This window comes from Gadus chalcogrammus, chromosome 17 (genome assembly GCF_026213295.1).
Source record: "Gadus chalcogrammus isolate NIFS_2021 chromosome 17, NIFS_Gcha_1.0, whole genome shotgun sequence".
NCBI lineage: Eukaryota > Metazoa > Chordata > Actinopteri > Gadiformes > Gadidae > Gadus > Gadus chalcogrammus.
Genome location: NC_079428.1, coordinates 8,307,372 through 8,334,871, shown reverse-complemented (window position 1 = coordinate 8,334,871; position 27,500 = coordinate 8,307,372). Strand labels below are relative to the sequence as shown.

The 27,500-nt window shown below is 47.2% G+C and overlaps 1 protein-coding gene across 1 annotated transcript in view; it reads right to left on the bottom strand.

The window, feature by feature from the left end:
* The window catches only part of dnah2 (dynein, axonemal, heavy chain 2), a 228,338-nt gene that overhangs the window by 84,381 nt on the left and 116,457 nt on the right, over window positions 1-27,500 (bottom strand). The window contains exons 35-48 of the mRNA XM_056576101.1: window positions 26,064-26,244; window positions 24,499-24,637; window positions 23,305-23,522; window positions 23,030-23,131; window positions 22,730-22,855; window positions 22,197-22,307; window positions 21,283-21,471; window positions 18,883-18,986; window positions 17,502-17,691; window positions 17,135-17,315; window positions 16,771-16,898; window positions 11,219-11,371; window positions 9,455-9,580; window positions 4,510-4,728 (exon numbers count right to left, since the gene is read on the bottom strand). Coding sequence (XP_056432076.1) covers window positions 4,510-4,728; window positions 9,455-9,580; window positions 11,219-11,371; window positions 16,771-16,898; window positions 17,135-17,315; window positions 17,502-17,691; window positions 18,883-18,986; window positions 21,283-21,471; window positions 22,197-22,307; window positions 22,730-22,855; window positions 23,030-23,131; window positions 23,305-23,522; window positions 24,499-24,637; window positions 26,064-26,244 — 2,167 coding nt within the window. The remainder of the gene's footprint in view (window positions 1-4,509; window positions 4,729-9,454; window positions 9,581-11,218; window positions 11,372-16,770; window positions 16,899-17,134; window positions 17,316-17,501; window positions 17,692-18,882; window positions 18,987-21,282; window positions 21,472-22,196; window positions 22,308-22,729; window positions 22,856-23,029; window positions 23,132-23,304; window positions 23,523-24,498; window positions 24,638-26,063; window positions 26,245-27,500) is intronic.

Sequence of the window (27,500 nt, the reverse complement as noted above, 5' to 3'; positions counted from 1 at the left end):
TGTGAGAGTGGCAAAAATAATGGAAGAACAATGATATAAAGAGATAGCGATGAAAAGACCAAGCAAGATGGTAGAGGGAGAGAAAGAGAGTTGAAGAGAGACAGAGAGGGAGAGAGAGAAATATGGAGACAGTGGGAGAGTTAAAGTGTGAGAAACACAGAGATAGAGAGAGAGAGTGAGAGTAGAGAGAGGGAGACAGAGAGACTGCGAAAAAGAGAAATAGAGCAAGCAAGATGGAAGGAGAGGGAGTTTGAGATGGGGAAAGAGAGCCAGGGAGAGAGAGAGTATATGAGAGCTGAAATGTCGCTGGAAAGAAAGGGGAAGATGGAGAACAGTGTGTATGAAGGACAGCTTTGAGACGGACGGATACAAACACACTCAAACCCAGTCTAGAGGCCACTGACATAAGACCGGGCAGAAAGTCCTGTTTTTTTTATCCTATTTCTTTCCAATTCTTTTTTGTCTATTCCGTTCTCTTGCCTCTCCTTCTCTCCGTCTCTCTTCCCTTTCTGTGCTGCTATTATTCAGTCTTGCACATTCTCTTTCTTCCTATTCTTTATCGTGCTCTCTCTCTCTGCCCTCTCATCTTCTGTACAAGATGATTCGCTTTGCTGCTTTAATCTCCGCTTAGGTTACCCGCTCCGTTAAACAGAAAAACACACCCACTCCAACACACACACACACACACACACACACACACACACACACACACACACACACACACACACACACACACACACACACACACACACACACACACACACACACACACACGGCCCTATCTTGCATCCGGCGCAATTGACTTTCTCACTGGCGCATGTGTCGTTGCTAGTCTGCAACTGCCGCAGAGCGTTGCACGCGTCGGTAAATTAGGGAATGATCTTGCGCCCCAAGGGGCGGTTCGGCAAAAGGAGTAGGCGTGTTCTGGCGCAAACATTCCCTGGTGCTATTTTGCAGTTTCAGAAATAACTTGCGCCACAAACCAGGAAATACCTGGTGTAGAACTTCCCAGTAAGTGTAACTATTACTTTATAATATATATATTGGAAGTGATAGATGTTATGATTACGTTCTGGGGTATTTGAGGAAATAAGTACCAACATTTACCACCTTATTCCGAATGCAGGCATATTTTATGTTATATTTTATATATGTTATAATCATACCAGGTTACAGGTTTGTCTATTATCATTCCTGATCTCCAGACTGTGTGTCTGTGTATGCGCGACTAGTCCCAGTGCGCAGGTGGCCACGCCTTTAGGTCGCATTTTATTCAGTTGATGGTCAGGACTATTACGCCTTGCCGGTGAGTGATTATAAACTAGCATGCTAGTAACTCAAATCAAGAATTAATATCACGGGAATGTTTGCATAATTTCATTGGTTAATTCTGGGTTTTGTGTTTGTGTTTTTGTTGCAGGTTTACAACCTATCTATCTGTCTAATTAACAACTAATTAGTTATTGTCAACTTGAGAGGCTAGCGTAGCTTGGTAGTCAGGCTACCTAGTGCGTGGGTACTTATTGTTTGTGTGAGTGCAATAAAAGTTCATAAAGTTACTCGAGTTGTATCCGCCGTACTTGTCCTGAAACCCTTCCAGTGGGGAGTTTATTGATCTATAGTAGGTAGCTTAGTGAAAACTGGACACCTGGTTTAAAGTCAGTGGCGCGTTGTTCAGATGCTATTTTAAGGGCACATGCATAATGTTGCTTGTGCTCCTTGCGCATACACTTTGCTTCTCTCATCTACCTAGCCACACATTCTTGGTAAATTATTTGGGAAAGAACAGCTGATACAGCGGTAATAAGTTGTACTTTTCAATCAATGCATCTGCAAACATCGTACAGCAAACACATATTTTCTTGACAGACATCGTGTACATGCCCATAACTTTTAGGATTGATGAGTATTTGATCGTGAGAAAACATTGTTTTACCGTGAGTGAGTGTTAAAAAGAATGAATGAATGCGGGTGCGTGTATGTGTATGTGTAGAATAATTAATGAATGCGGGCGCGCATGTGTGCGTCCATCTATTTAAACACACGCAAACTAAACACGTAACGCATAATACAGTCCATGGCAATGTATATTAACGGGTGGACACATGCATATTAGGAACACAAGTCGATAACGATAATGCATACAATACTGATAAGAAACAATGTTTATAATGTATTGCGTATATCAATAAATAGAACCACAGTTACCGCATATCATATGTGTGTTAAGTTTTCTTTGCTGAAATTTATTTGAGGACTCAGTATTTCTGAAGTTGTGGAAAAAGACCTTATTCCATGTTTGAATTAGGCCATATTATTTGGCCATAAACTGAGCCATTTGAAGTTTGAAATTCATGTGCTTCTGTCTCATCGGAGACTGCAGACGCGCTGTCAAAATATAAACTCGTCAGATTCGAATGCGCTCATGGCTCTTAAAGGGGATGGGAGCTGGCACTCTCATTGGTTTATTGCATGTTACGCCCAAACCACACCTACGGGAAAAGTCTACTTCAGACCAACCCTTTTTAGATTTGCGCCGGGCGCAAGAGAAATTTTTGCTCCGGTAAAATAGCGACATCGCCATAGAACCGCCCAAAAAGCTACTTGCGCTTGGCGCTTCTCACTTGCGTTTCAGACCATTAAAATAGGGCCCATAGACACACACAAACACACACACCCAAACACATATACACACACACACACACACACACACACACACACACACACCCAAACACATTGACACACACACACACACACACACACACACACTGACACAAACTCACACACCCAAACACATTGACACACAAACACTCACACACCAAAACACATAGACACACACACACACACGCACACACACTTATACACCCAAACACATAGACACACACACACACACACACACATAGATACACACACACACACACACAAACACGTAGACACACACACTCCCCCCACACAAACACACACACACACCCAATCCAACTACAAACACATAGACACAAAAACACACGCACCCACACACACCAACACACACAATCACACACCGAAAGACCTACTCACCAACTCTCAAATAAAAACACAGACACACACATCCACCTCAACACAGACACCCACACCAACACACACACACAGATATACACTCCAACACACACACTTTATACACACACATATGAATACACACACACACACACACGTGCACCTATGAACACACACACACACACACACACACACACACACACACACACACACACACACACACACACACACACACACACACACACACACACACACACACACACACACACACACACACACACGACAAGCACGCCAATAGGGCAGCATTATTCTGTCGGGCTCCCTCGGTGCGGGAGCAGAAGAAGTGAGGACCTCTTAAAGTTGAGGATCATGGCGTACACTCCATTAAGCCGGAGAGGCTCTGAGTATTCCCAGGGGCCCTGCTCAACTACACCAGCCACGCGGGGGGGGGACATTAACGCACACGGAGGAGGGTTCACTAGGAATCTGGACCCTGTGTGTGTGCGTGTTTGTGTATGAGGGGTGTGGTTGTGTCTATCGTGGAGATCCATCTTGATGTTTGGTTGCCTGTTGGTGGGTGTGTGTGCGTGTGTGTGTGTGCGCGCGTGCGAGTCAGATGAGGAGAGGGACCCCTCGGGGGCTGCGAGAGTGGTCACATGTTGACGAGGCTCACTGATAGGTGTGATGTATGTGCCAACACGCCCCGTGCCACACACACCCATGGGCGATAATGTGTTATTTTGTGGAAGGGTGCCCCCTCTCACACACACACACAGACAAGCACGCATGCACATGCACACGCACGCACACACACACACAGACACACACACACACGCACACACACAAACACACATGAAGACAAACAAGCCCTCTGGGAAGGGGATGTTTTGATATTCACGGTAAATGAGAACGAGATGGGTGGTGGGAGATAGAAAACCAGAGAGGATCATGGGAAATCCCCCTTAAAAAATAATGGGATGAAGAAGGGAAATGAGCAATAAATAAATCAAAAGCCTTTTGGCTGGAAGGGAAGTCATTGACTGAATTATTGCTATTGCCGTACGAAAAAAAATGTTATTTGGTTAATACTGAATGTTAAGATGTTAAAACAGAATTTAATCGTTGAAATTGTTTCAAACTCCCACTCACTATGCTCCTATTAACCCAGACATGGACCTAGACCTCTGCCGCAGGGAGGGCAGAGATGGAAAACAACAAGCAACCATAGGTTGTTGGTAACAGGTCCCACTCGTTGTCTCTGAGCCCGTATGAAATTCAAGGGGAGCGAATTGTAAATCCCAAGGTTGTGTTGTAAGATAACATCCCAGATGAGAAATGTGGGTGTGACAGCAGAATGTACAGGACAGTAGTAGAGATAGAAAACCAAAAAGTAAAAGTGATCAAAAAAAGAAAAGAAAAAGAACTCTGAAAAACGTAAAGAAACAAAGTCCCCCAAAGGCCCCCAGAGGGCCGTACCCTGATGAGCTGGTAGCCCGGCTCCCCCTTGCGGTGCAGGGCGGTGAGGGCGTTCTGCAGAGTCCTCCAGGTCACCGTCTTGCCGCTGCCCGTCCGGCCCACCAGCATGGTGGAGTGGCGGGAGCTCTTGGTCTCGTACAGCTGGATGACCTTGGACACCGTGAAGGGGATGGGCTGCAGGCCGCGCTCACACAGCTCCGCCTCGATGGCCTCCCGCAACTAAGGGGGAGGGAGGGGGGAGAGAGAGAGGTTTGGGAGTTAGAGAGGTTTGGGAGTGAGAGGGGGGGGGGGGGACAGAGTGAGAGAGGTTTGGGAGCAAGGGAGGGGGGAGAGAGTGAGGGGGGAGGAAAGAAAAGAGAAGGGTGTCGCAGAGGGGGAAGAGAGAGAACGTAGGCAAGAGGGGGGAGCAAGAAAAGGGGAGATAGGGGAGATAATTGAGAGGTTTGGGAGAGAGAGAGGCGGGGAGAGTGGGGGCGTGGGAGTGAGAGAGAGGGGGGAGTGAGAGGAAGAAAGCAAGAGGGGGGAGAGCCAGAAAAGGGGAGAGAGAAAGGGAGAAGGAGATAGACAGAGGGAATAAGGAGAGAAGGAGACAGAGAGAGAGAGTGAGACGTGAACCCATGCAGACAGATGATGATGACAGGCAGACGGGGTGGGGTAGCTGCAGGTGGAACGTACAGCGGAGGAGCGGAGCTACTTTCTAGCAGCAGGGGGCCCCAAGTGATGAGTAGATCTTCCCCGGTCCCCCGAGGAGCTGTTCTCATTAAAACACATTACAGCCCCCGTGTCCCGTAGAGGCCCCAGTGCATGCGGACCCGCCGCACACACATTTCATTACAGACGACCGCTACGCTCTTCTTTTGCCTATAGGAAGTTCAAGATGGCTCACTTAATGTTTCTACCTACGCAACAAGCTCAGGACTCTTGCCTCACACAACCAACATACATGGGTGTATGTTGAGAGAGAGATGGACAGAAATACAGCATACCTATACACACACACACTCTTACACACAAGCAGACACAAACAGACAACCTGGCACCCTTCGCTCACTGAAACAACTAAATTGATGACGGTCGACAAAAGTGGTTTTCCCCATTTCCAGCTTCACAGCCTTCCAGGCTTTCTTTCAGCGCCAGGTGTGTGTCAACAACACGTTTCGCAGACTAACATCTATCCCGTGCCTTTCCCTCCCCAGCCTCGCATTCCTCCATGTTCACCAGACAATAACTCTCCCTGTGGCGGGGTTCCTTGTTCCTCTCCCCCCCCCCCCGAACATGCTCTTTAGAAAACCTCAAGGTGCTGTGACCACTGTGTTTCCTCCGTGGAGAATAAGCCAATAACTCACATGGCTGCAGTCAGAATTATAGGTAGGAGGAGGCAAGCCTGACCTTTTCATGTGTATTATCTTCAAGGAAGCAAATACTGATCATACCACAGCTGCTGAAGGCCAACAGCATTGGCAGACCGATATATCAGTCTGGTTCGGTATAGTTGATGTGTGCGTGTGTGTGTGTGTGTGTGCATACGCCCCCCCCACACACTCACACACAGCTGTAACTCAGGACCAATGTTATCAAGCTGTTTTGCACAACGGGAAAAGAATCAGGCACAGAGACACGGAGAGAATGACAGGAAATTCAGGCTGCAGCATATAGAATAACGTGTGTTGTGAGAACAGCACCTCGACAACGACACCTGGACACAAAAACAAGATGGAAAAGGATAGAGAGAGACAGAAAGAAATAGTCTTTATAGAGACGACGGTCGAGATTTAGAGAATGAAATTAAGAAATACAGACACTAACCGACAGGCGGGCATAGAGAGACAGAGAGGGAGAGAGTGAGTGAGAGAGACAGAAAGCGAGGCAGAAAGACAGGACCATGCCTCAGTAGACAGCGTGCCCATCAAGCCAAACATTTAAGATTACCTTATGGTCTAAAAATGAAAGACGAGGAGCTCTTGAAACAGGTACAGGAAGAAAGTGAGAAAGGGATACAGAGGGAGAGATACAGAGGGAGGGAAGATCTTCTGTCTGGGCATATGGGGGTGGATGTGAGCAAGCGGTGGAGCCTGTCACAGCAGATGGCTGAGGATCCATTTAGCTAACAGGAAGAGAGTCTCAACGCCGCACTAATGACGCTTTCATCACCACCACGACACCTCCAGCCTTACAACGCACCCGGCCCAACGCCCGCTACATCTGGTGCCACGAGCAACCCCGCAAACACCACCGCCGTCCGCTTGTTGTTGTAAACAACGTCTTCAGAGTATGAGGTTGCAGCTTTGTGAACTTTTGGTTGATTTCTGATTTGTAGTCTCAACGCAATTTGTCTAGCTGTACCATGGTGTTGGAAATGTAGAAATCGTTGTGGAAATTAGAAGGCACCGATCACTCTACCACTTATAAATGATTTAATACTAAAATGTTTATTTCTGATGATGTGGCTATGGATAAACTCTGTCCAGTCGTCGTTTGAACTAGGTTGGGCAGCACTATAACTTATTTTGTAGCTACACCAATCTTGATTGTATCCTTAGGATGTGCTCAGCCTCACTTTAAAGTCACTATGGTTGATAAAAGTCTGCTGAACGGCTAAATAAAATAGAAGTGACGAATGGGGACGGGATGTAAGTTAATTACTTTTGCTTGCCTCTGCGCCAAATGTACATAACCTTCAGTCCATCCCTCCCTCTCCTCCTCTTCCTCCACACATGGCTGCTACCTCTAAATGAGCCATCTGCTTTCCACAGTATGGAGAGGACAGACGAGGAACCTAGCACAGATGAAGAATGACCTATCACAGCTGCAATGAATTATTCAGCGTGTGTGTGTCCATGTGTGTGTATGCGTGTGTGTGTGTGTGTGTGTGTGTGTGTGTGTGTGTGTGTGTGTGTGTGTGTGTGTGTGTGTGTGTATGTGTGCGTTCTCTTCATGTGGTAAAGTATATTGTGTTATTCATCTAGGCAGATTTATGGAGCATGTTTACAAACATGAACCGGAGGTTTTGGTGGTTGGGGTCATGCAGTCGCACGATCGGAGGACGCCCTCGCGCATACGCCGACGTGACAATGATCCCCGGGGTCGTGCTGATCAGCTGATTGACACACAGCTGTACTGGCAACAGTAAAGAGAGAGAGAGAGAGAGAGAGAGAGAGAGAGAGAGAGAGAGAGAGAGAGAGAGAGAGAGAGAGAGAGGGGGGGGAGAGAGAGAGAGAGAGAGAGAGAGAGAGAGAGAGAGAGAGAGAGAGAGAGAGAGAGAGAGGGAGAGAAAGAGAGAGAGAGAGAGAGAGAGAGAGAGAGAGAGAGAGAGAGAGAGAGAGAGAGAGAGAGAGAGAGAGAGAGAGATGCAGAGAAGGGAAAGAGAGAAAGTACTTGATACAGACAGAGAGGGGCAGGGGGAGACAGGGGGATACTGAGAAATTGAAAGAGAGAGACAGAGTAAGACAGACAGCCACACAGAAAATGAGAAATGCAGGGAACAATACAGAGAGAAAGACAGACACACAGACAGACACAGAGAAATGCAGAGTACAATACAGAGATAAAGACAGACACACAGACAGACACAGAGAAATGCAGAGTAAAAATAGATACTGGGAAATGCAGAGACCGATAGAGAAAGAGACGCAGACACACAGACAGACACACAGCCAGACAGACAAACAGACAAACAGATAAATGCAGTGTCAGAGACAGAGAGAGTCAGCTCGACAGACAGACAGACAGAGACAATAACCATGGTTAACAAAGAGTAAAATGCATAGAGAGAGGCAAAGAGATGGAGAGACAAGCTGTAAGACAAATGACAAAAAGTGTGGGCCTGGAGTCCATCTCTAGGCCAAGCGTGACTGTGTGTCATTCTGAAGCCTTGGCAGCGGTGGTTTGTGTGTATTTATATTTCAGCAGCACATTCGATATTAACAGTGCGCGTACGCGTCTGAGGATATCGCCCGAGCCAGAGGCTATCAGCACCCTGGGCTCGGCGGACCAAGTCAGATCCACAACTCTGTTCAACTCCCCCATATCTATGGGCTAATTTCCCCTCCCCATATATATTTCAACGCAGTAAAACTGACTGTACACACTGTGGTATGGGAGGACCCTGAAGTAAAGAAACAATGCAATTTGGCCGGCAGCGGCTTGCAGTGCTGGTCGAGACGTGCTGCTAGATCAGTGCTGAGGCTGCTTGCTTTGGGGGGGGTGCCCGGGCTGTTTACCCTGTTTCATTTGTGTGATGTTAAATATGTGTGGGGGCAAAGTGTGTATGTGTGTGCGTCTGTGCATGTCTTTGTATGCCATGTGTGTCTGAGGGTGTGTGTGTGTGTGTGTGTGTGTGTGTGTGTGTGTGTGTGTGTGTGTGTGTGTGTGTGTGTGTGTGTGCAGACTGTGTATGGTCTCTGTGTGTGTGTGTGTGTGTGTGTGTGTGTCATGAGTAGTGTGCAGTGAAACACTTGTCCTTTTATAGGCGGTTTATGTGTTTTTATTAGCGTGACGAGACGACATTTTGCGATGAAAACAATATCCTGAGTTTGAGATCCCAATCATGGGATATATCCCAATGTCCCGAGATAGCGAACCAATCAAATTGCACCATTTTAGGAGGTCCACGTGTAGCATATACAAAGGTAATATAGTCATTCAGCTGATAGGTAACTGAATTCTGTAGTTTTACTCTGTGGTTTATAATCGGTTAGTGGGGAGCTAAAACACAGCATGGGATGAGATGTGATGTGAGATGTGTAGGCACAATATTCCTTTAGATATGTGAGCAAACTGCGGGTGAGCCACGTGCTACTGCAATGGGGATCAGCGGTGCTGTCATCGCAAAGATTAGAGCTGTGGTAATAGGACGTGATGGGTTAGCGCTGAGCTATTAGCGTATAGGTTAGGACAAAGGGAAAGACATAATACGTTAATAATGGACTGGGAACAGGGCTAGTACCTTTCCGTAGTCGATGGTTGGCGAGTCCACCCCGGGGAACAGGTCCTGGATGATGCTGTTGAACAGCGGCAGGTCCACCGACGTCAGCTTGGCCAGGTTCATGTCCCTCATGGACATGAGGAGGATCTGGGAGGGGAGAGGTCACCAGAGGTCATCAGGGCACAACAGCTCGGTCGTTATTTTACAGACTTATCGTCTCTTTTACTTTTTACCTTCATGCAGCATTGGGGCGCCTGACACATGACCAGCTATAGTTTATCCATCTTCTCCCCCAAACCCAGAGTCCCAGAGAAACATTAAATAAAACTCAGTGGAACGCCAGAGCCGCCCCGACTGGAACTCTTGCGGCCATCCATCATCGGCTCCCCTCGCCCCTTCACCGTACCAGAGGATACAAATGAGCTATTAAACAACAAACAAACTGTTGTTTAACGCCCCCCTCTTGGCAGTACACAAAGGAGTGACTTACGACTCAGCCTACCCCCCCACCCCAAAGAATCTGATAAATAATCGAATAACTAAATCAATAAATAAAAAGGGGAAGTGCGGAGGAAAGGTATGAGATGATGAGCTCTTTTCTATGGTGCTGTTTCAACTTTTCTTCCCACCCTTTGATACATTTTTGATCACAGCCCGGCTCCCTGCGGGGCGTTAGGCACACATTTTCCTGGTGTCAACCCCCTCCGTCTGAAGTCACTCTCTCATCAACGTGTGTGTGGATGTGTGGGCGTGTGTGTGTGTGTGTGTGTGTGTGTGTGTGTGTGTGTGTGTGTGTGTGTGTGTGTGTGTGTGTGTGTGTGTGTGTGTGTGTGTGCGTAGATGCTTGGATGCGATAGTGCATGCAACTAGTGTCTATTCCGTTCTTGTGCCTGAAGGTCTTGTTCAATGTTGTGTGCCTCTATGTGTCTGCCTGTGTGTCTGCCTGTGTGTGTGTGTGTGTGTGTGTGTGTGTGTGTGTGTGTGTGTGTGTGTGTGTGTGTGTGTGTGTGTGTGTGTGTGTGTGTGTGTTTGTGCTTGAGTACATAATTCTGCCATTCTCCAGTGCCGCTAGGTATTGTTCAGGCTAGGGCTGAGGGATGGTGGTGGTGATGGTGGGGTGGCAGTGACGGTGGGGGTGGTAATGTAGTCCTGAAGCAAGGAACCGGGACGAGTGAAGAGTATAATGTGAGGTCAGGGGGTGAAGGGAGGGAGGAGGTGATGAAGAAGGAATGCCCGCCAAATTCTATTGCTGCCGTTTAGAATGGAAACACTATTTTATCTTTTCATCATTCTTTTTTTAACAACAGAGATTAGAACAGCATGAGTCAATTTAAACAAGTAGATGTTGATAACCTTATGATCATCATCATGAATCACATATTGAGAACAATATCAATAACAACATTGCCATAATAGGCTTCCACAGTAACCCATAGTTCATAGATGTCTACTTCTAGCAAGGTTGACATTTTATTATCCTTTTATATATCCTATTATCCTAAGACCATGTATATTATTGATTTTCACTGTTGCCGTTGTAGAGTTACGAGATCAATCTCGATTTAAGATCGATGTCATTAAGGAGCAGAAAGGAAGCTTGCCCAAGGAACAGGCCTGCATGTACTCTGCAAATAATGGGATTCCTGCTGAGAATATAACACCATAACCACTTGATTATCTCCTGTCAAAAGTAAAATTCCAATATATATCAAGATAGGAAGACAAAGAGAGAGGGAGAGAGAGGGCTAGAGAGAGACCAACCGACAGAGTTGAGCAGTGTCTCACCTCTTCCCCGGGCAGATCAGGACGAAGACGCCGCTTCGTGCCGGCGTAGCGTAGCAGGGAGGTGAGGGCTCGCAGGCCGAAGTCGTAGTGGTCCTGCTTGGACAGCTGCTGCACCGCCAGGGAGTACAGCGTGAACACCTTCTTGGCAAGGAGCTAACACACACACACACACACACACACACACACACACACACACACACACACACACACACACACACACACACACACACACACACACACACACACACACACACACATTTAGACTTGGGTTGCGGTTTGGATAGTCAAACAATGACGTTGTATCTCCTTTCCTCACCTCTTTTCCTTGACCTTGTGGATAAGGTAATGAGGTACAGGAAAGGTGTGAAGAAGAATTCATATGGACTTAGAAAAAGACAACCGCGATGCTATGAGAATCCGACTGCACTTTACACTAGACTACATCATTGAGAGACAGAGAGACACACACACACACACACATTGATCAAGGTTGATGGATATATATGGGCAGAGAATAAAAAGCAAAGATAAATTGTGAGCACCCAAGAAAATAACTAAAGAAGTAGGTACAAATAAATGAAAAAGGGAGAGAAAAAATCAGTGAGAGAGGTGGGAGAGCGAGGGAGAGAGACAGCATATAAAGATGGTGTTAACCTGAACAATTGCTGTTAACCTGAGGATAGAGAGAATCAGGATGGCCACACAGAGCATCGCGGCAGAGGTGGGAGTCAAAACCGGGGGCCAAGCAGCCGGTTAACTCACTCCATGAAAATATAAAATAAATACAACATGAGGTTTGAAGTCCCCGGCAGGTTTGACCGTGAAGAACGTCCTTTCATCCATTCGGCCGGCCAGCATCCCCTCTCTCACACACCCATGCACCCACACATGGACACACATGCACATGCAGCACACACACACACACACACACACACACACACACACACACACACACACAGGAAAATGGGAGCCTGAGCTGTGACATACTCTACGACAGCCCCAATCTCACATGCACACAGACACACACACACACACACACTCACAAATACAGGATAATTTCATTGCAACCTGTGACATGCACTACATGACACACCCACACACCCACACACACCCACACCCACACCCACACCCACACACACACACACACACACACGCACACATACACAGGATAATGTCAATGAAACCTGTGACATGCACTACATCAGACACACACACACACACATACATACACACAGTGTGATTTTTGAATGTTATGTGTATGTGTCTACAGGTGTGCACTACAGGTGTCCTGCCGGGGTAGCCTTACCTAGCATGGCATTACACAGCTGCACTCAATGTGTTTGCGTGTGTGTGTGTGTGTGTGTGTGTGTGTGTGTGTGTGTGTGTGTGTGTGTGTGTGTGTGTGTGTGTGTGTGTGTGTGTGTGTGTGTGTGTGTGTGTGTGTGTAGTAACTTGTATCACAGGCTTTTGCATCGACACATACACAAATTCAAAAAAGCGAGAAAGAAAGATACAGATATCCAGAGAGCAATTGGGAGAGGATTAGAGGTTAGAGCCTTGGAGAGAGAGAGAGAGAGAGAGAGAGAGAGAGAGAGAGAGAGAGAGAGAGAGAGAGAGAGGGACAGAGAGAGAGAGACAGAGAGACAGAGAGAGAGAGAGAGAGAGAGAGAGAGAGAGAGAGAGAGAGAGACACACAGAGAGAGAGATAGAAAGGAGGAGAAAGAAGGAGAGGGAGAGAGAGCACACTTCTAACATGCTAGACAGAGCAGATGATGGGCTCGGGGGAGTGTAACATGCCCCCTACCCCCATGTGTTCCAGCTCAAAGCGTGGATCAGAGCACTCTCTCAAACCAGGCCAAAGCTTCCCAAAGTAGGCCAATGGACAGGCCAACGCGGCCCCGCTGTTCTGTGTTGTTGTGTCGCTTCTGTCCTAGATTCCATGCGGTCAATAGGACGCTGTCCATGCTGTGACATCGCGTAGGGGAAGGGGGTGTCTTTAATCACCAGACCTCACGTGTATGGTATATCTGTGGGAACAGGATTCTCCAAAGCTAGCTGAGGTTTTTTTTACATCTTATGTTATTGATGTGAAAACAATTAAATCAGTACACCTCGCCTATTTATTAGAGGAAACATTGGCACCGGTGAAACCAGCCCGTAAAAATCGGTGGCGTGTGCAAGGTTATTTATAGGAAGCGGTGGACAGTGGGCGAAGCGATGTAATAAATGGATTGCTGCAAATTTGTTGGAGCAGCTTGAGATTGCAGAGGCAGAGCCGATGGAGCCTGACACATGCGCCGAGGAGAAGTGGTAATGTTGCACGAAACTGCGAGGGTAGGTAAGTTTCAGGTTGTAAAGTCTTGTATTGTATGACATTTCATCATTGTCAGCACTGCAGAAATATGTACGCTGTTCCCCTTTCGTAGATGTTGTTGTTGTTCCGTAGCTTTGCATATTAACGATCAAGAACGCGACACAGAGGAATTCTATTCCCATAACGTTGTCATAATTCATGCCATTTCTGACGTTTTAATACATCGTGCATTAGAATACCGCCAGTGCATACATAGCGTTCATAACTTAGCATGTGCACCCTGACCAGCTCGCCCTAGTGGGACTTGAACCCCTGAGTGTTAATGCCATGCTCTGCTCCACAACAACCATAAGTCAGACAACAAAGTGTGTGGGCCCATGCAGTGTTTCTCTGCCTCTCTCCCGCCCTCCCCTCTGCCTTTCACAATAATAATTCCATTGCAGCTGCCTCCCCACCGCCATGCCTCCATATTCCCACCTGCCTGCCCGGCTGGCTCCAGCGCCCCCATGCTAGACTAGCGCTGAGTCTGGTCTGCACATGGCTAGCGTTCTGCAAGCCGCTATGCTAACACCCCCCTGATGATCTCCCTGGCACATCATTACTGATCCCAACAGGCAGCCACAGCCTGGCAGCGCTGGACATAATTACACCCGCCCGGGTGTTATTACTGGATGTGTGCGTGTATGTGTGTGTGTGGGGAGCGGGTGGGGGAGCAGAGGGAGTTCTAGAATGAGAGCTAGAGAGCGAGAGAGAGAGAGAGAGAGAGAGAGAGAGAGAGAGAGAGAGAGAGAGAGAGAGAGAGAGAGAGAGAGAGAGAGAGAGAGAGAGAGAGAGAGAGAGAGAGAGAGAGAGGGTAACATCCTTGAGGGAAGCGGCTGTCGGATAAGTTTTGTAAAGGTTAGTGTAGGTTGTTTGTGACTTTCTTGATGGGATGGGAGGAGGAAATGTGTGTTGTGTGTGTGTGTGTGTGTGTGTGTGTGTGTGTGTGTGTGTGTGTGTGTGTGTGTGTGTGTGTGTGTGTGTGTGTGTGAGTGTGTTTGTGTGTTTGTGTTTGCGGGGCTGTGCTGGCATTGAGGTTGGGGTTTGCAAACCTGCCAGGGAGTCATCTGGCGCAGGTGGGAGGGTGGATGTGTGTGTGTGTGTGTGAGTGGGTTTTGGGGTATGTGTGTGGACATGTAAGTTGTTGGAGGTAGCACAGGGCAGAGGTACACACACACACACACACACACACACACACACACACACACACACACACACACACACACACACACACACACACACACACACACACACACACACACACACACACACACACAAAGCCGAGCCCAAACTACAAACTCAAAGTAGGTGCACATGTACATGGATGAAAGAACCCACACGCACACACACGCGCGCATACATTGGTCAACAAAGACGTGCGTTCGAGGCCGGAGCTTCCACGGCGCATGCTAATCCACTCATCCCCTGGCTGGGCTCCAGGCTCCACACTGACACTGATTCCAGGTAAACGCTGGTGGACCACAGGTGCCAGCAGCCGGTGGGGAGACAGAAGGCTCAGCTCACCTCTGATCTGGAGTCAGTGGACACGCCCCAACAGGGCACAGCACCTCGACACACTTCAACCTAATTACTACTGGAGACACAGTATATTCAGGACCCACTGGTCCATCATAATACTACTACCGCTGATAATACTACTCATTATGAAACCTAATTAGTACTGGAGACACAGTATATTCAGGACCCACTGGTCCATCATAATACTACTACCGCTGATAATACTACTCATTATGAAACCTAATTAGTACTGGAGACACAGTATATTCAGGACCCACTGGTCCATCATAATACTACTACCGCTGATAATACTACTCATTATGAAACCTAATTAGTACTGGAGATACCTGGTACGATGAGGGCATACTGGTCACGCATAACACTACTTCTGATAATACTACTCATCATGAAACCTAATTAGTACTGGAGACACAGTATATTCAGGACCCACTGGTCCATCATAATACTACTACCGCTGATAATACTACTCATTATGAAACCTAAATGAAAGTCTTGAGAGTCTCGATACCAGATGATCAGAGATCGCTGCACCTAAAAAACATAACAGCTCCAAGTCACACATCCCTTACAACTGACAGGAAATGACGCAAAGGGGTGTGTGTGGTTGATGTGCTGGTTCAAGAAGCCTCCTCTAGCTGGGTATCTGAAGTGTGTGCGGATGATGGCTGGTTTAAGCATCCTCCCCTGGTCCGAGTCGGACAGATTAGACTATGTGGCTGGGCGAGGCTTCACACATTGTGGTGCAATGTGCAATAATGCCCACAGGATAAACTATCCACACACTCTCAAGAAGATGTCTGACATGGCAGCATGGAACACCTGCTCTGCATGTAATACTGCTCGAACTCAACAATAGAAGCTGACTCGTTTTAACACCTGTGAATGTAAGTCACACGGCCCGGTAAGGTTCAATCTAATCAATGAGACGAAGCGTAAATATGCAAACATTTATAAAACAAAAATATTTGAATCTTAAGAAGTTGAACAGATCTCGAAAATCTTTGGATGAAAGTCCAGATGCATTATATTTGTTTTAGTATAAACATCGGAAAAATGTGTTGAGTTTGTTTGTGTGTTTGGCCAGTTGGCTGTGAAAGGGCGAGTGGCTGACTCTGTGATTAACTATGTTGTTTTGATTTACTCCCTGCTGCAGCTCCATCAGTGTGAGATAACTCACTCTCATCCGCTGGTGGTGGGCACCTTTCACGTGAGAAGCAAGCCATGACGGAATGTTTCATTAGTTCATTTCTGTATCCCGGGGAAAGCTGGCGCCGTTCAGATTGGTATCAGCATGACTGAACTTGAGATATGAATGTATATATGCACTGAACCCACTCGTCGTTGTTAGTGGGTCATGATGCCCCCTTTGGATATCTGATGAATACAACAGCGCAATATTTTATATCATATTAGATGATACACATAGATATATGTGAAGAAGGAGAGATAAACAATAGTAGCAAGCAAGTCACTTTGTTAAACCAAGGCCTGTGTTTTTGTGTCTGTTTGTATTTGCGTGCGTGTGTATTGGACAAAAAGCTCCTAAGAGCTACCTGATGTGAAAGCCCCTACTGAATGACCTACATCTTGAGCTTGCTTTGAGATCTACATCTCCAGTGCCCACCCGGTACCTCCGCAGCTCGGTGTGAGATGGCTGTACCTTGCAATTGTTGAAGCCTTCCCCAAACAGGGTGATCTCTGCGATGAGCGTGGAGTCCGGCACCACCATGGAGATGGGTCTGAACATGGACTTCAGGTTGTCCGGCAGCTCGCTGCGACCCGCATAGCCTGGGGGGTACATGATGTGGTGATAGTCAGGGAAGGGACGCTTTCTAAACCCTCGGCAGGCTGACAGGCTCCACGGGAATGGAGTCATGGTAAAGCCTCTTGTGGGGGAGCTTTGAGCATTTCAGGTTGTTCATCTCAAAAACTGTGGGGGTCCTCATAAGGGTATTAAAACTGGTTGAGAGTGTTAGTGTTGCGCATGCGTGTTTTGGGGGCCATTATGGCGAATGCTGGCTGACCAGGGTTCATGGTGATGAAGATGCCACAGGACCAGACCAGGCTGATCTCTTGTCCGTCGAAGACGAACTTAGTGAGGCCGGCAGAGAGGGCGGACAGGATGGAGAGGATCTGCTGGGCCACCACCGAGAGCACCTCGATGTTGATACGGTTAAACTCGTCGAAACATCCCCACGCCCCTGTCTGGGGTGGCAAAGAAAAGCTGTTACTATGATCATTTATGATTCCACCACCATCACTATAATCACTACCACCATCACCATCACAATCGTCACCACCCCCCCCCCAACCCCACCGCCACAATCACTCCCATCCCCAACTCCACCCCCACCGACACCATCACTACCACCGCCATGCGCATGGTCCTACCTGAGCCAGGCCGGAGTACATGCGTCCCATGGACTTGTAGTCCAGGCCCTCGGAGCAGTTGACCACGATGACATACATGCCCAGGGCCTTGCCCAGGTCCTTCACCGTCTCCGTCTTCCCCGTGCCCGCCGGACCCTTAGGAGACCCCCCCCGGTGGAGGTGGAGGGCCGTGGTCAGGGTCATGTAGCACCTGGAACAGATAGAACGTAGTAATGGAAATAACTTTAATAGAGGATAGTTTTTATTATCTGGGTAGGAGACAGAAGGAAAGGATTTGATGTGCAGCCCTAAAGCCTAAGACCTCAAGCTTTGCCAGTTCCATGAATAGCAAATAAGGTCCAGAACAAGGACAGCAACTTATTTTCCTAGTTTGATATACATGGTTGTCTTAATACTTTGCCACAGGTGACTGGTGTGTGAGTCTGCTATTCTGGCAGTGGCCTTGATGATTATTTAGTAGTTGGGTAGGTAGAAAAGGTAGTTATGGTGTAGGTGAGTCTGCGCAGAGTTTCTTCACTATGTATCTTCTTGCATGTCATTTCAAATTCCCATCACTTCTTCACCATATAGTTTTGAAAAATATGTTTTCTTTGTAACAGGTTTTTTTTCACATTTGTTGTGAAAGCGTGTCAGCAGCAAACAATGGCCAAAGGTATAATAAATCTTCTATAATTAAGAGTCTGGGCTTTGTGGGTTTCCATATGGGAGGCCGGAATAGTGATCACAAGGTAAAAAACACTCTGATCCTGGGTAGCATCTATGGTGTTGATAGGGTGCCAAAACAGGTCAAACCGAATTCAGTTTGTTCATGAAATACGATTAATCCTGTTTTAATGAGGAAGCAGGGCTTTTTAAATTTACTTATGCCACCCTGTTGGCCAATAAGTGTCATGAGGACCATATAAAAGACCCATATCAATTAGCTTTATTACGTTCCCGCCCGGAACTATACTTGAATAATAATGCATGCAATATGGTCCCCTGTGTGAGGCAATGCTGGACCTTATTGCAGGGAAGCAATATGCCCAAAAGGGAGCACTAATTTACCCAATAACAGGTCTAATCCCATTGCCGACATCCTCGCTATACACACGAGGTATAAGCCAGTGATTACACTGACAGCCTTAATGCTAGTGTCTGTCTGGTCCTGATGGAGGTCTGTAATTATACGTATTGCTAATCAAACAGGAGAACGTGTCCGGCACCGCGCTATAGAGAGTCTGATACTAAACGCCTTGGTAATAGTGACTCGGGTGAACAGCAGCGGGTGGATTCTGTTATCAAATAATGGAATGAATAGAGGCATTGGACATTGGCAGGAGATTAACCGGTAAGTTGGGTGGACGACCGGAGGGCGAGAGAGAGAGAGAGAGACATTGACCTGTCTGTCAGCGGGGTGATGACCAGGCGTCCAGAGTTGCCGAGGTACTCGTAGCCATACTTGAACTGCGTGTTGGTCTGCCGGATAACGCAGTCGTCCACGTCCTGAGGGTGGGAGAGCAAGGTAGACAAACAGAGCGAGAGAGGGCCAGAGCGAAAAAGAACGAGAGTGAGAGTGAGAGTGAGAGAGAGGAAGGGGTGGGAGAGAGAGAGGATGGGAGAGAGAGAGCAAAATAGATAAAGAGAGAGAGAGAGAGAGAGAGAGAGAGAGAGAGAGAGAGAGAGAGAGAGAGAGAGAGAGAGAGAGAGCGGGGATGGATAGAGAGAGAGAGAGAGAGAGAGAGAGAGAGAGAGAGAGAGAGAGAGAGAGAGAGAGAGAGAGAGAGAGAGAGAGAGAGAGGATGGGAGAGAGACAGCGAGAGAGAGTGATAGAGAGGAAACAGAGCGATAGAGACATTCAAACAGAGAGAGGGACGGAGATGAATAAAGAGAGGGAGGAATGAGAGAGGCAATGAGAAACAGAAACAGAGAGTGAGAGATTGAGAGGGACAGAGAGACAGCGAGAAGGAAATAAAAGAGAAGAAAAACACAGGGAAAGGTTGACGTGAACATTTTTATTTAGCCTTTGTGTCTCCGTCCTCCGACTCAGACACTCATCTTGTACCGTGTTGTGCGTTTTATTCTGACAGACCAGTGGGGTGAGACCATGGCCGGCTTCTCTGCTGCAACTTCCAAGGGTAGTCTGAGAAAAACAGCACAACAACAACCGAAAGAACACCAGAGTGTAGCGGCTAGAGGGCAAAGTGTGCCCAGTGGGCCTGGTGTGCTGCGGTGTTTCTGCCAGACACAGCAGGACGGGGCTGTATATTTGTCCTGCTTTTAGCCAGTCGCCGTGTTCTGAACCTGTGAATGCCAAGCTTGCGGTAGCATCTTATTAAGGAGATATTGACAGATAGGTTTGGAAACTCGAATGTGTGTATCCAAATGGGCGTGCATGAGTCATTGATCACCCTTGACTGAAATAGAAAAAGCTGAACAAACCTGGTATTGCATTTAAGCTTTTCAGATGAGTCCCTGAACTGGTAAGCGATATGTAAATCTTTTTTTTAAATTTAACCTATTTTCAAAAAGGGAATATATAGCTTTTAACTTTTATAAATACTCTGATCACACAATGGTATGTCCTGAAGCGAATTGTATTTTTTTGGTTTAGTTTTGTGCGTCTTATTACTACTTAAGCGCTATATAAATTTCATTTATTATTATTATTATTATTACTTGACTGACAGATTGAAGCTGTTATTCATAAGGAGTCATTATTCACCCATTGGGTGATAGAGGGGGTTAAAAAAGTAGCATGGAGGGAGACACCTTAACAGGAAGAGCAGAGCAACCACCATCTATTCTTACAGGGTTCCACTCTCAATTCATCACCTGACCTGGAGCTTCGACTGGCAGAAACACCACCCACTGGTTGAAGTAATTTGCAGTGTCTCTCATACTGCACAACAGCAAAAGCTAAAAGTGTACACACCCAGCACCTGGGCAGCTGTGATTAAATGTTCCGGTGTGTTACTGTAGGTCAGTGGAGGTGTTCTGAGGGCGAGTGACCTTAAAGTGCATTCAAGGCTGAGATCAAGCTGTGTCCCAGCCAACGCCGCCACAGGGACGTTTTTACACCGTTTATTATTTCATTTTTCTATTTTAACCTTAAGCCGCTGCCGGTTTTGGCTTCATTCCTCACTGCATGGGCTTCTCTGAAAGGATCCACTTTACAAACATTCTAAATGCTCACAAAGGATCTATACTGAATAATGTGTAGTTTAACACGCTGTATTAACAGTGTTAATCATCCGTCCAACCTCGACCCAATGAACCTCACCCGAAAATTCTCAAACTTGTCTTGAATTTAAATGCATTTGCATAGTGGAACATAAAGGTTTGAACTCCCCCTTGGGTCACAGAATGTGCTCTTATTCATCTCCAACTATGGGACAACGAACAGTCAACAGTCCTCTGTCGACAAGTTATTCTCATAACACTGTGTCCGTATGTCACTATACCAAAACAGTCCCAACGAAAGAACAACAGTGTTTACAACTTTCCCCATACATCTAGTCATACCTCCACCATCCATCCCTCCATCCACCCAAACATCTATCAATCCCTCAACGCATCAACCATCATTAGGGTCAATCCATCCTAAATCCATCTTTCCCTACACATATCTACCCAGCCATCCATAATAGCAAAGTCAATCTTCAATGTCCCAGAGGGTCAACATGTTGTCATACTAGTACAATATAACACAGAAGCACCAAGCAATAATCAAAAAATCCTAACATCTTATCCATCCAGAGACAGAACAGCCCAGATGGAGGTGATGCGGTCGCTGCCGTACCTTCTCCCAGTAGAGGCGCAGCTGACAGAGCCAGTCGAAGGCACTGACGTCGCAGCAGCCCATCTTGGCCAGCTTGTCCAGGACGTCGCGGGCGTGCACCTCCACCGTGACCAGCGCCACGATCTTCAGCCGCAGGATCTTGGACAGGTCGCCCCGGATGGCGTCCGAGTAGCGGTTGAGCAGGGACACCTGGAGGAGGAGGAGGAGGGGATTGAGGAGGAGGAAGGAGTGGGGATGTTTGATTGGCGCTCAGATGCAGTGCACATCCACTTCCCCACAGGGAGGTTGATAAAACACATCTTATAAGCCGGCGGTTTTGTCTTTGAAGTCGATTGGATTTTTAACCACGGAGCAAGTCCACCATTACCAGTGCACAAAGGCTTGCCTTTCAGCCCCTCCGGTCCGCCACATTTCCAAATTGCCGGAGCAAAGTAAGAGGGCATCAGAACATTGTGAGGATAATTAAAAGTGGAACAGGACGATCCCCCACTGACTCGCCGGTGCACGCGATGACTGCCAATAACCGAGAGAGAAATGAACCTGCTTGATGAGAGAATTTTGAACCGGAACAAAGAGCAGTGAGATGTCTCCGTTGGGTTCCCAACTCACTCTTCCAAGCCCACTACCGAACCGGTTATGAAATTCATTTTGAAATCTTATGATGATGATTGAAGTTCTGAGGGGCAGGCGTGTAGTGTCATTTCTAGGGTGTGTGAGACAGCTTCCCAAACCCTTACCTGCATCTTAATGACACGTAGCTGAAGGAACTGTAAGTTGATATGGATGAAAGTGTCCAAATAGTAATCAGAAAATGTATTTGATTAAATATGTGATCACATATTTTTAATGAATCAGTTTGTGTCATGGGGCTTTTAGTTTGACAAACACAAACTATTTTCATTTGTTTCTCCAACCTGTTTTTTCTTCAGGGCCCTGAGATCAGACTTGTCGCCCTTCTCCTTGCCTGAGATGAGGGTCCTGGTCACGTCGGTGGTCCACTGGATCTGACTGGCCGCGATCACCATCTGGGAGAGACGCCCAACGGTCAGCACCACACATCCATCTTTCCAGAGCTAACAACTGTCCTTCAAAGCTAACAATTCCGACCCCATTGTTTTATTCAATAAGAAAAAGTACAAATCTGAAGCCTAATCGAATAGCTTTGACATTTCATTAGCTAAAGATATTTCTGGGATTTGTAAAATAATTTCTTCCTTCTAGCTTATTTTTGTAATGGAACAGAGGGCTTGAAAACGGCTTCGTCGACAAAATAAAAGGTGCCCGTCAGACTGTTTCACAAAGGCAGAAGCCATTCAATCATCCATTCATGAATCAGACACGGTTTGAGTGAAGACCATGTCACGGCGTGTCTCTCAGTCACAGTCGGAAGAAGGAGAGACACATTAGGGAGGTGGGAAGGTGAAACAGGGGGGAGAGACAAACGTACCTGTCCGGGCCAATCTCTGACCCATTTGTCTCTCTTGGCCGTCATCTTCTGCAGCGCCAGGCGGCAGTTCCTCAGGGAGTCCTTGAGCGTGGTGCGCATGGACCGCTCAATGTCACACAGCCAGCACTGCTCACATACGCACGCACACACACACACACACACACGCACGCATGCACACACGCACGTACGACACACACACAGACATTTCCCTCGAAAGTCAAACCACTGTGTCAGTGCACCTCGTGAATATGTAATTTCAGAGCAGACATGGCCAACGAGGGGCCAGGGTTCACGCAGTACCTCGACTGGTTTTTCCAGGGACACCGACTGGGTGAACTCAACAAACTCTCCGTCCGCAGAGAACATCCCGTTGGCCTCCATCTTGTTGCTGCTCACTCCCGCCTACGGAGAAAGGAAAATATATTTACCTGAATGCGCTTGGCTGTATGTCAGTATGTCAGTCCGATTGCCTCATTCTCCTGATCTCTCTGTCAGTTTATTGTCATTCTCCACAGTTGTGTGTGTTTGTGTGAGATCATGCGTGGGTGCGTGCATTTGTCTCTGTGTGTGTGCACCTTAGCGATCTGCAGTCTGGTTATGTTATCGAAGCACTTCTTGAGGTGGGGCTGCACGGCGGTAGGGTTGCGCGACTGCCCCAGGATCTCCAGCAGGTCGTCGTTGGACAGGAAGTAGAACCTGGGGAACACCTGCCGCTTGGTCTCCAGGTACATGTCCAGCGCCCGCTGGATCTCCTCCAGCTTCACGTTCATCTCCACCAACTTCTCCTGCAGGCCTGAGGCAGACAGACGGACGGATGGAAGTTAACTGTAACTCTACACTATTTACAACACCACAGTGACACGGTCCAAGACTCTGACTGGCTGCTGTCTGTAATCGTGTAACGATATGAGGTTTTGTTAACGTTTCATTCGTACATATGGTACACTTATAACATGGGGAAATTGTGGTCATTGGAGCCTCACACACTCTGGATTTCATCAGATTCAGCTTCAATGGGCCAAAAAGGTTTTTTATTTTATTATTTAAAAACTAGCGATTATACAGACAGTGGCAGTTTTGCTTTATGAGTGTGAGGTCGTTGAGCTAAAGATGGTGTTTTGGTGGTGTATTGTACCAGGGTAGTACTAGTGGTGGTGTAATAGTACCAGGGTAGTACTAGTGGTGGTGTAACAGTACTAGGGTGATGGTGTATTGTACCAGGGTAGTACTAGTGGTGGTGTAACAGTACCAGGGTAGTACTAGTGGTGGTGTAACAGTACCAGGGTAGTACTCGTGGTGGTGTAACAGTACCAGGGTAGTACTAGTGGTGGTGTAACAGTACCAGGGTAGTACTAGTGGTGGTGTAACAGTACCAGGGTAGTACTAGTGGTGGTGTAACAGTACCAGGGTAGTACTAGTGGTGGTGTAACAGTACCAGGGTAGTACTAGTGGTAGTGTAACAGTACCAGGGTAGTACTAGTGGTGGTGTAATAGTACTAGGGTGATGGTGTATTGTACCAGGGTAGTACTAGTGGTGGTGTAACAGTACCAGGGTAGTACTAGTGGTGGTGTAACAGTACCAGGGTAGTACTCGTGGTGGTGTAACAGTACTAGGGTAAGTACTAGTGGTGGTGTAACAGTACCAGGGTAGTACTAGTGGTGGTGTAACAGTACTAGGGTAAGTACTAGTGGTGGTGTAACAGTACCAGGGTAGTACTAGTGGTGGTGTAACAGTACTAGGGTAAGTACTAGTGGTGGTGTAACAGTACCAGGGTGACCGGTGCCCCTCAGGGCATTGTTGTCCTTGTGGAGCCGGTCCATGATGCACTTCCAGCTGGAGTTGATGTCGTCGAAGTCTTTGGATTCACAAGGCAACTGCTTTCTGATGTCCTCCCCCATGAAGATGTTCTGGATCACAGACGTTGAAGACAGAGAGAGAGAGAGAGAGAGAGAGAGAGAGAGAGAGAGAGAGAGAGAGAGAGAGAGAGAGAGAGAGAGAGAGAGAGAGAGAGAGATGGAGGGAGATTGTGAGGGAGAGAATAATAATTGATATAGAAGTTAGGAAGGAACCAGGGTAGATAGAGCAAGATAGGAAGAGTGAGAATGTGGGCAATAGATAGAGAGAGAGATAGAGGAGAGAAATAAAAGGGAGACCAGATGGAGAGGCAGTTAAGACCAGACAGTGCCAGTTCAGATGCTAACCCGCTAACCTGCTCCAGGTGTTGTTTTTTTTGCATCCACCGACACAAGAAGAAGAACAACACTAACAGCTCTAGCCGCCGTACCCGGCAGAATGGTACTCAAACAGAGAGCGCCCGCGCCCTGTCTACACAGAATCATCCAAACAAGCCCAAAGTGATCCAATGTTGTCGGAGACAGCTTGCTGTGGCCCCGTAATGTGGGATACTTAATGTTGGGTTGGGGCGCTCTCAGTTCAACTCCGCCCTCCCCGACCCCTGTAACCACGTCTTGCACCGTGTGTGATGGACAAAAGGAGAACACACACACTCTGTTTCTGCAGTACACCAAACTCTGATACCACTTTCTAAGTGTGACCTGCAACCTTATCTCCCTTCCCCTCCTCTACCCTTATCCCTCTTCTTCCCTGTCCTCTCCTCCCCTTCCCTCCTCTCTTTCCGTCTCATTTCTCCATGTATGCCCCTCCTCTCATGACCGACTGACCTGCTGTATATTTCCCTGTATGTAAAAACTAAAAGACAGATACACATTTTCACTGTTCACTTATTACACAACAACGGGTCATAGTGCCAAAGAGTAACCATAGACATTTACGAGCATAGCAAATGCATACATGTTGCCGTTTGTGGTGCCAAACTGTGTGAGACAAACTGTGGCCAATGTGGTTTACGGTAATTGATCTCAGGATCTTGGTGTTTTTTTTCTTCCAGCGTATATGAAGGAGGGAGGGAGTAGAGCGGGTCTATGAACTCATGCATTCCTCCTAATAATCAATGACAGAACTAACTATCTAAACCGTACATACAAGACAGTTTACAATGTTGACTGACATTAATGGAAAAAGTAAACACATTTCCTTGTGGATCGTTCTCAAATGAAACAAACTTTAAAGTACCTTCACTTTAACTTTACTAAAATGATTTCATAATGATTTACAAATAATTTGAGATTTGAAAGTGAATACTGGTGAATACAGGTTTGCCGTTTTCCCTACTAAATTAATCCAAACACAAGAAGAAGAAGAAGAAGAAGAAGAAGAAGAAGAAGAAGAAGAAGAAGAAGGCAGAGAAAGAGTAGAAAAGGAAGAGCAGAAACAGAGAGCCCGTCAGAAGAGAGACAATATGACAGCGCCTACTTCCAGGTACATCCACTGCCTCTGCACGGTGAGCACCATCTCGGTGACCTCCATCACCAGAGACAGGCAGCGCTCCCAGCGGTCCACTTCCTGGTCGAAGGCCCTCACGAAGCGAGACGCCTTCATGGTGGACAGGCTGACCTGGTTGTCCTCCAGGGCCTGGAAGAGCTCCTCCGTAGTGCTGGGATGGGACGGAGAGAGAGAGAGAGAGAGAGAGAGAGAGAGAGAGAGAGAGAGAGAGAGAGAGAGAGAGAGAGAGAGAGAGAGAGAGAGAGAGAGAGAGAGAGAGAGAGAGAGAGAGAGAGAGAGAGAGAGAGAGAGAGAAATAAAGTGTGCACCTGTTAAGGGGTTGAGTTCCTCTCGATATGTTAACTGTTTGCCCCATTCATTATAAATACAGATGTGTTTTTCTTACACCGATGCACCGATACACACAGACAAACACACAATTGACACAGGCACACAATACTGCAGGTGGCTTGCTTACAACATGGGGGCCACAGAAAAAGAATGTGTAGGCTTGTGTGTGTGTCTGCGTGTTTCAGTATATGTATGTATGCTTGGATTAATTGTCTTCACAATGCGGGGCAGTACCTGCAGAAATACCTAAATAAAACAGAGAGACACACACACAAACTTCCCAACGTGTATACACTGAAGGTGACATCCTAACAGAGAACTCAGACGCTGTGTAGGGAGAACACATATAGACTTAAAGGACAACAAACAGCACACGCACATACACCAACACACACAAACGCACACGACACAGGAGGGGGGACAGGAGGGCGAAGTGAAGCAGCGCTGGTCTTCTGCCCCCCTGCTTAGCGTGCCCGGTTGCCATGGCAGCAGTCTCTGCACGGCACTGCGGCTGTCGCCATGCCAACCACAAAGGCAGCCTTCCGTGAGGATCAGAAGAGGCTGGGTGACACCTGACGAACACGCACGGGCATAATCACAAACACACACACAAACACACACACACACACACACCAACGCTCACACACACGCGCACACAAACACTCAGTAGGCATGGATGCAGTAAAAGGACAGGGGGGTAACAAAGAAAAAAACGGTGCAGGTGAGATGATGGGTTGGGTTGAAATACACGGAGAGAGGAAGGCCATGTGCATGCACACATGCACCACAGGTTGGAGTGCTGCTCCACTCTGTCTAATTACAGGTCCTGCCAGGGTCTGGTCTGATTGAGCCACACACATGGCCTCATGCTATCTCCCTCAACCTCTCTCTCCCTCTGATTTAGGAAATGATCTTAGACACCTATTTGTTATTGTTTTGTTTTTTTGTGGAATACCTTTCACTGAAAGTTTCTCTATCACACACTCTTACTTATTCTCTCCCAAACAAACTGTCTCCTACTCATAATCTGATGCATGCACAAACACACACTGCACACAGTATGTGTGTATGAGCACT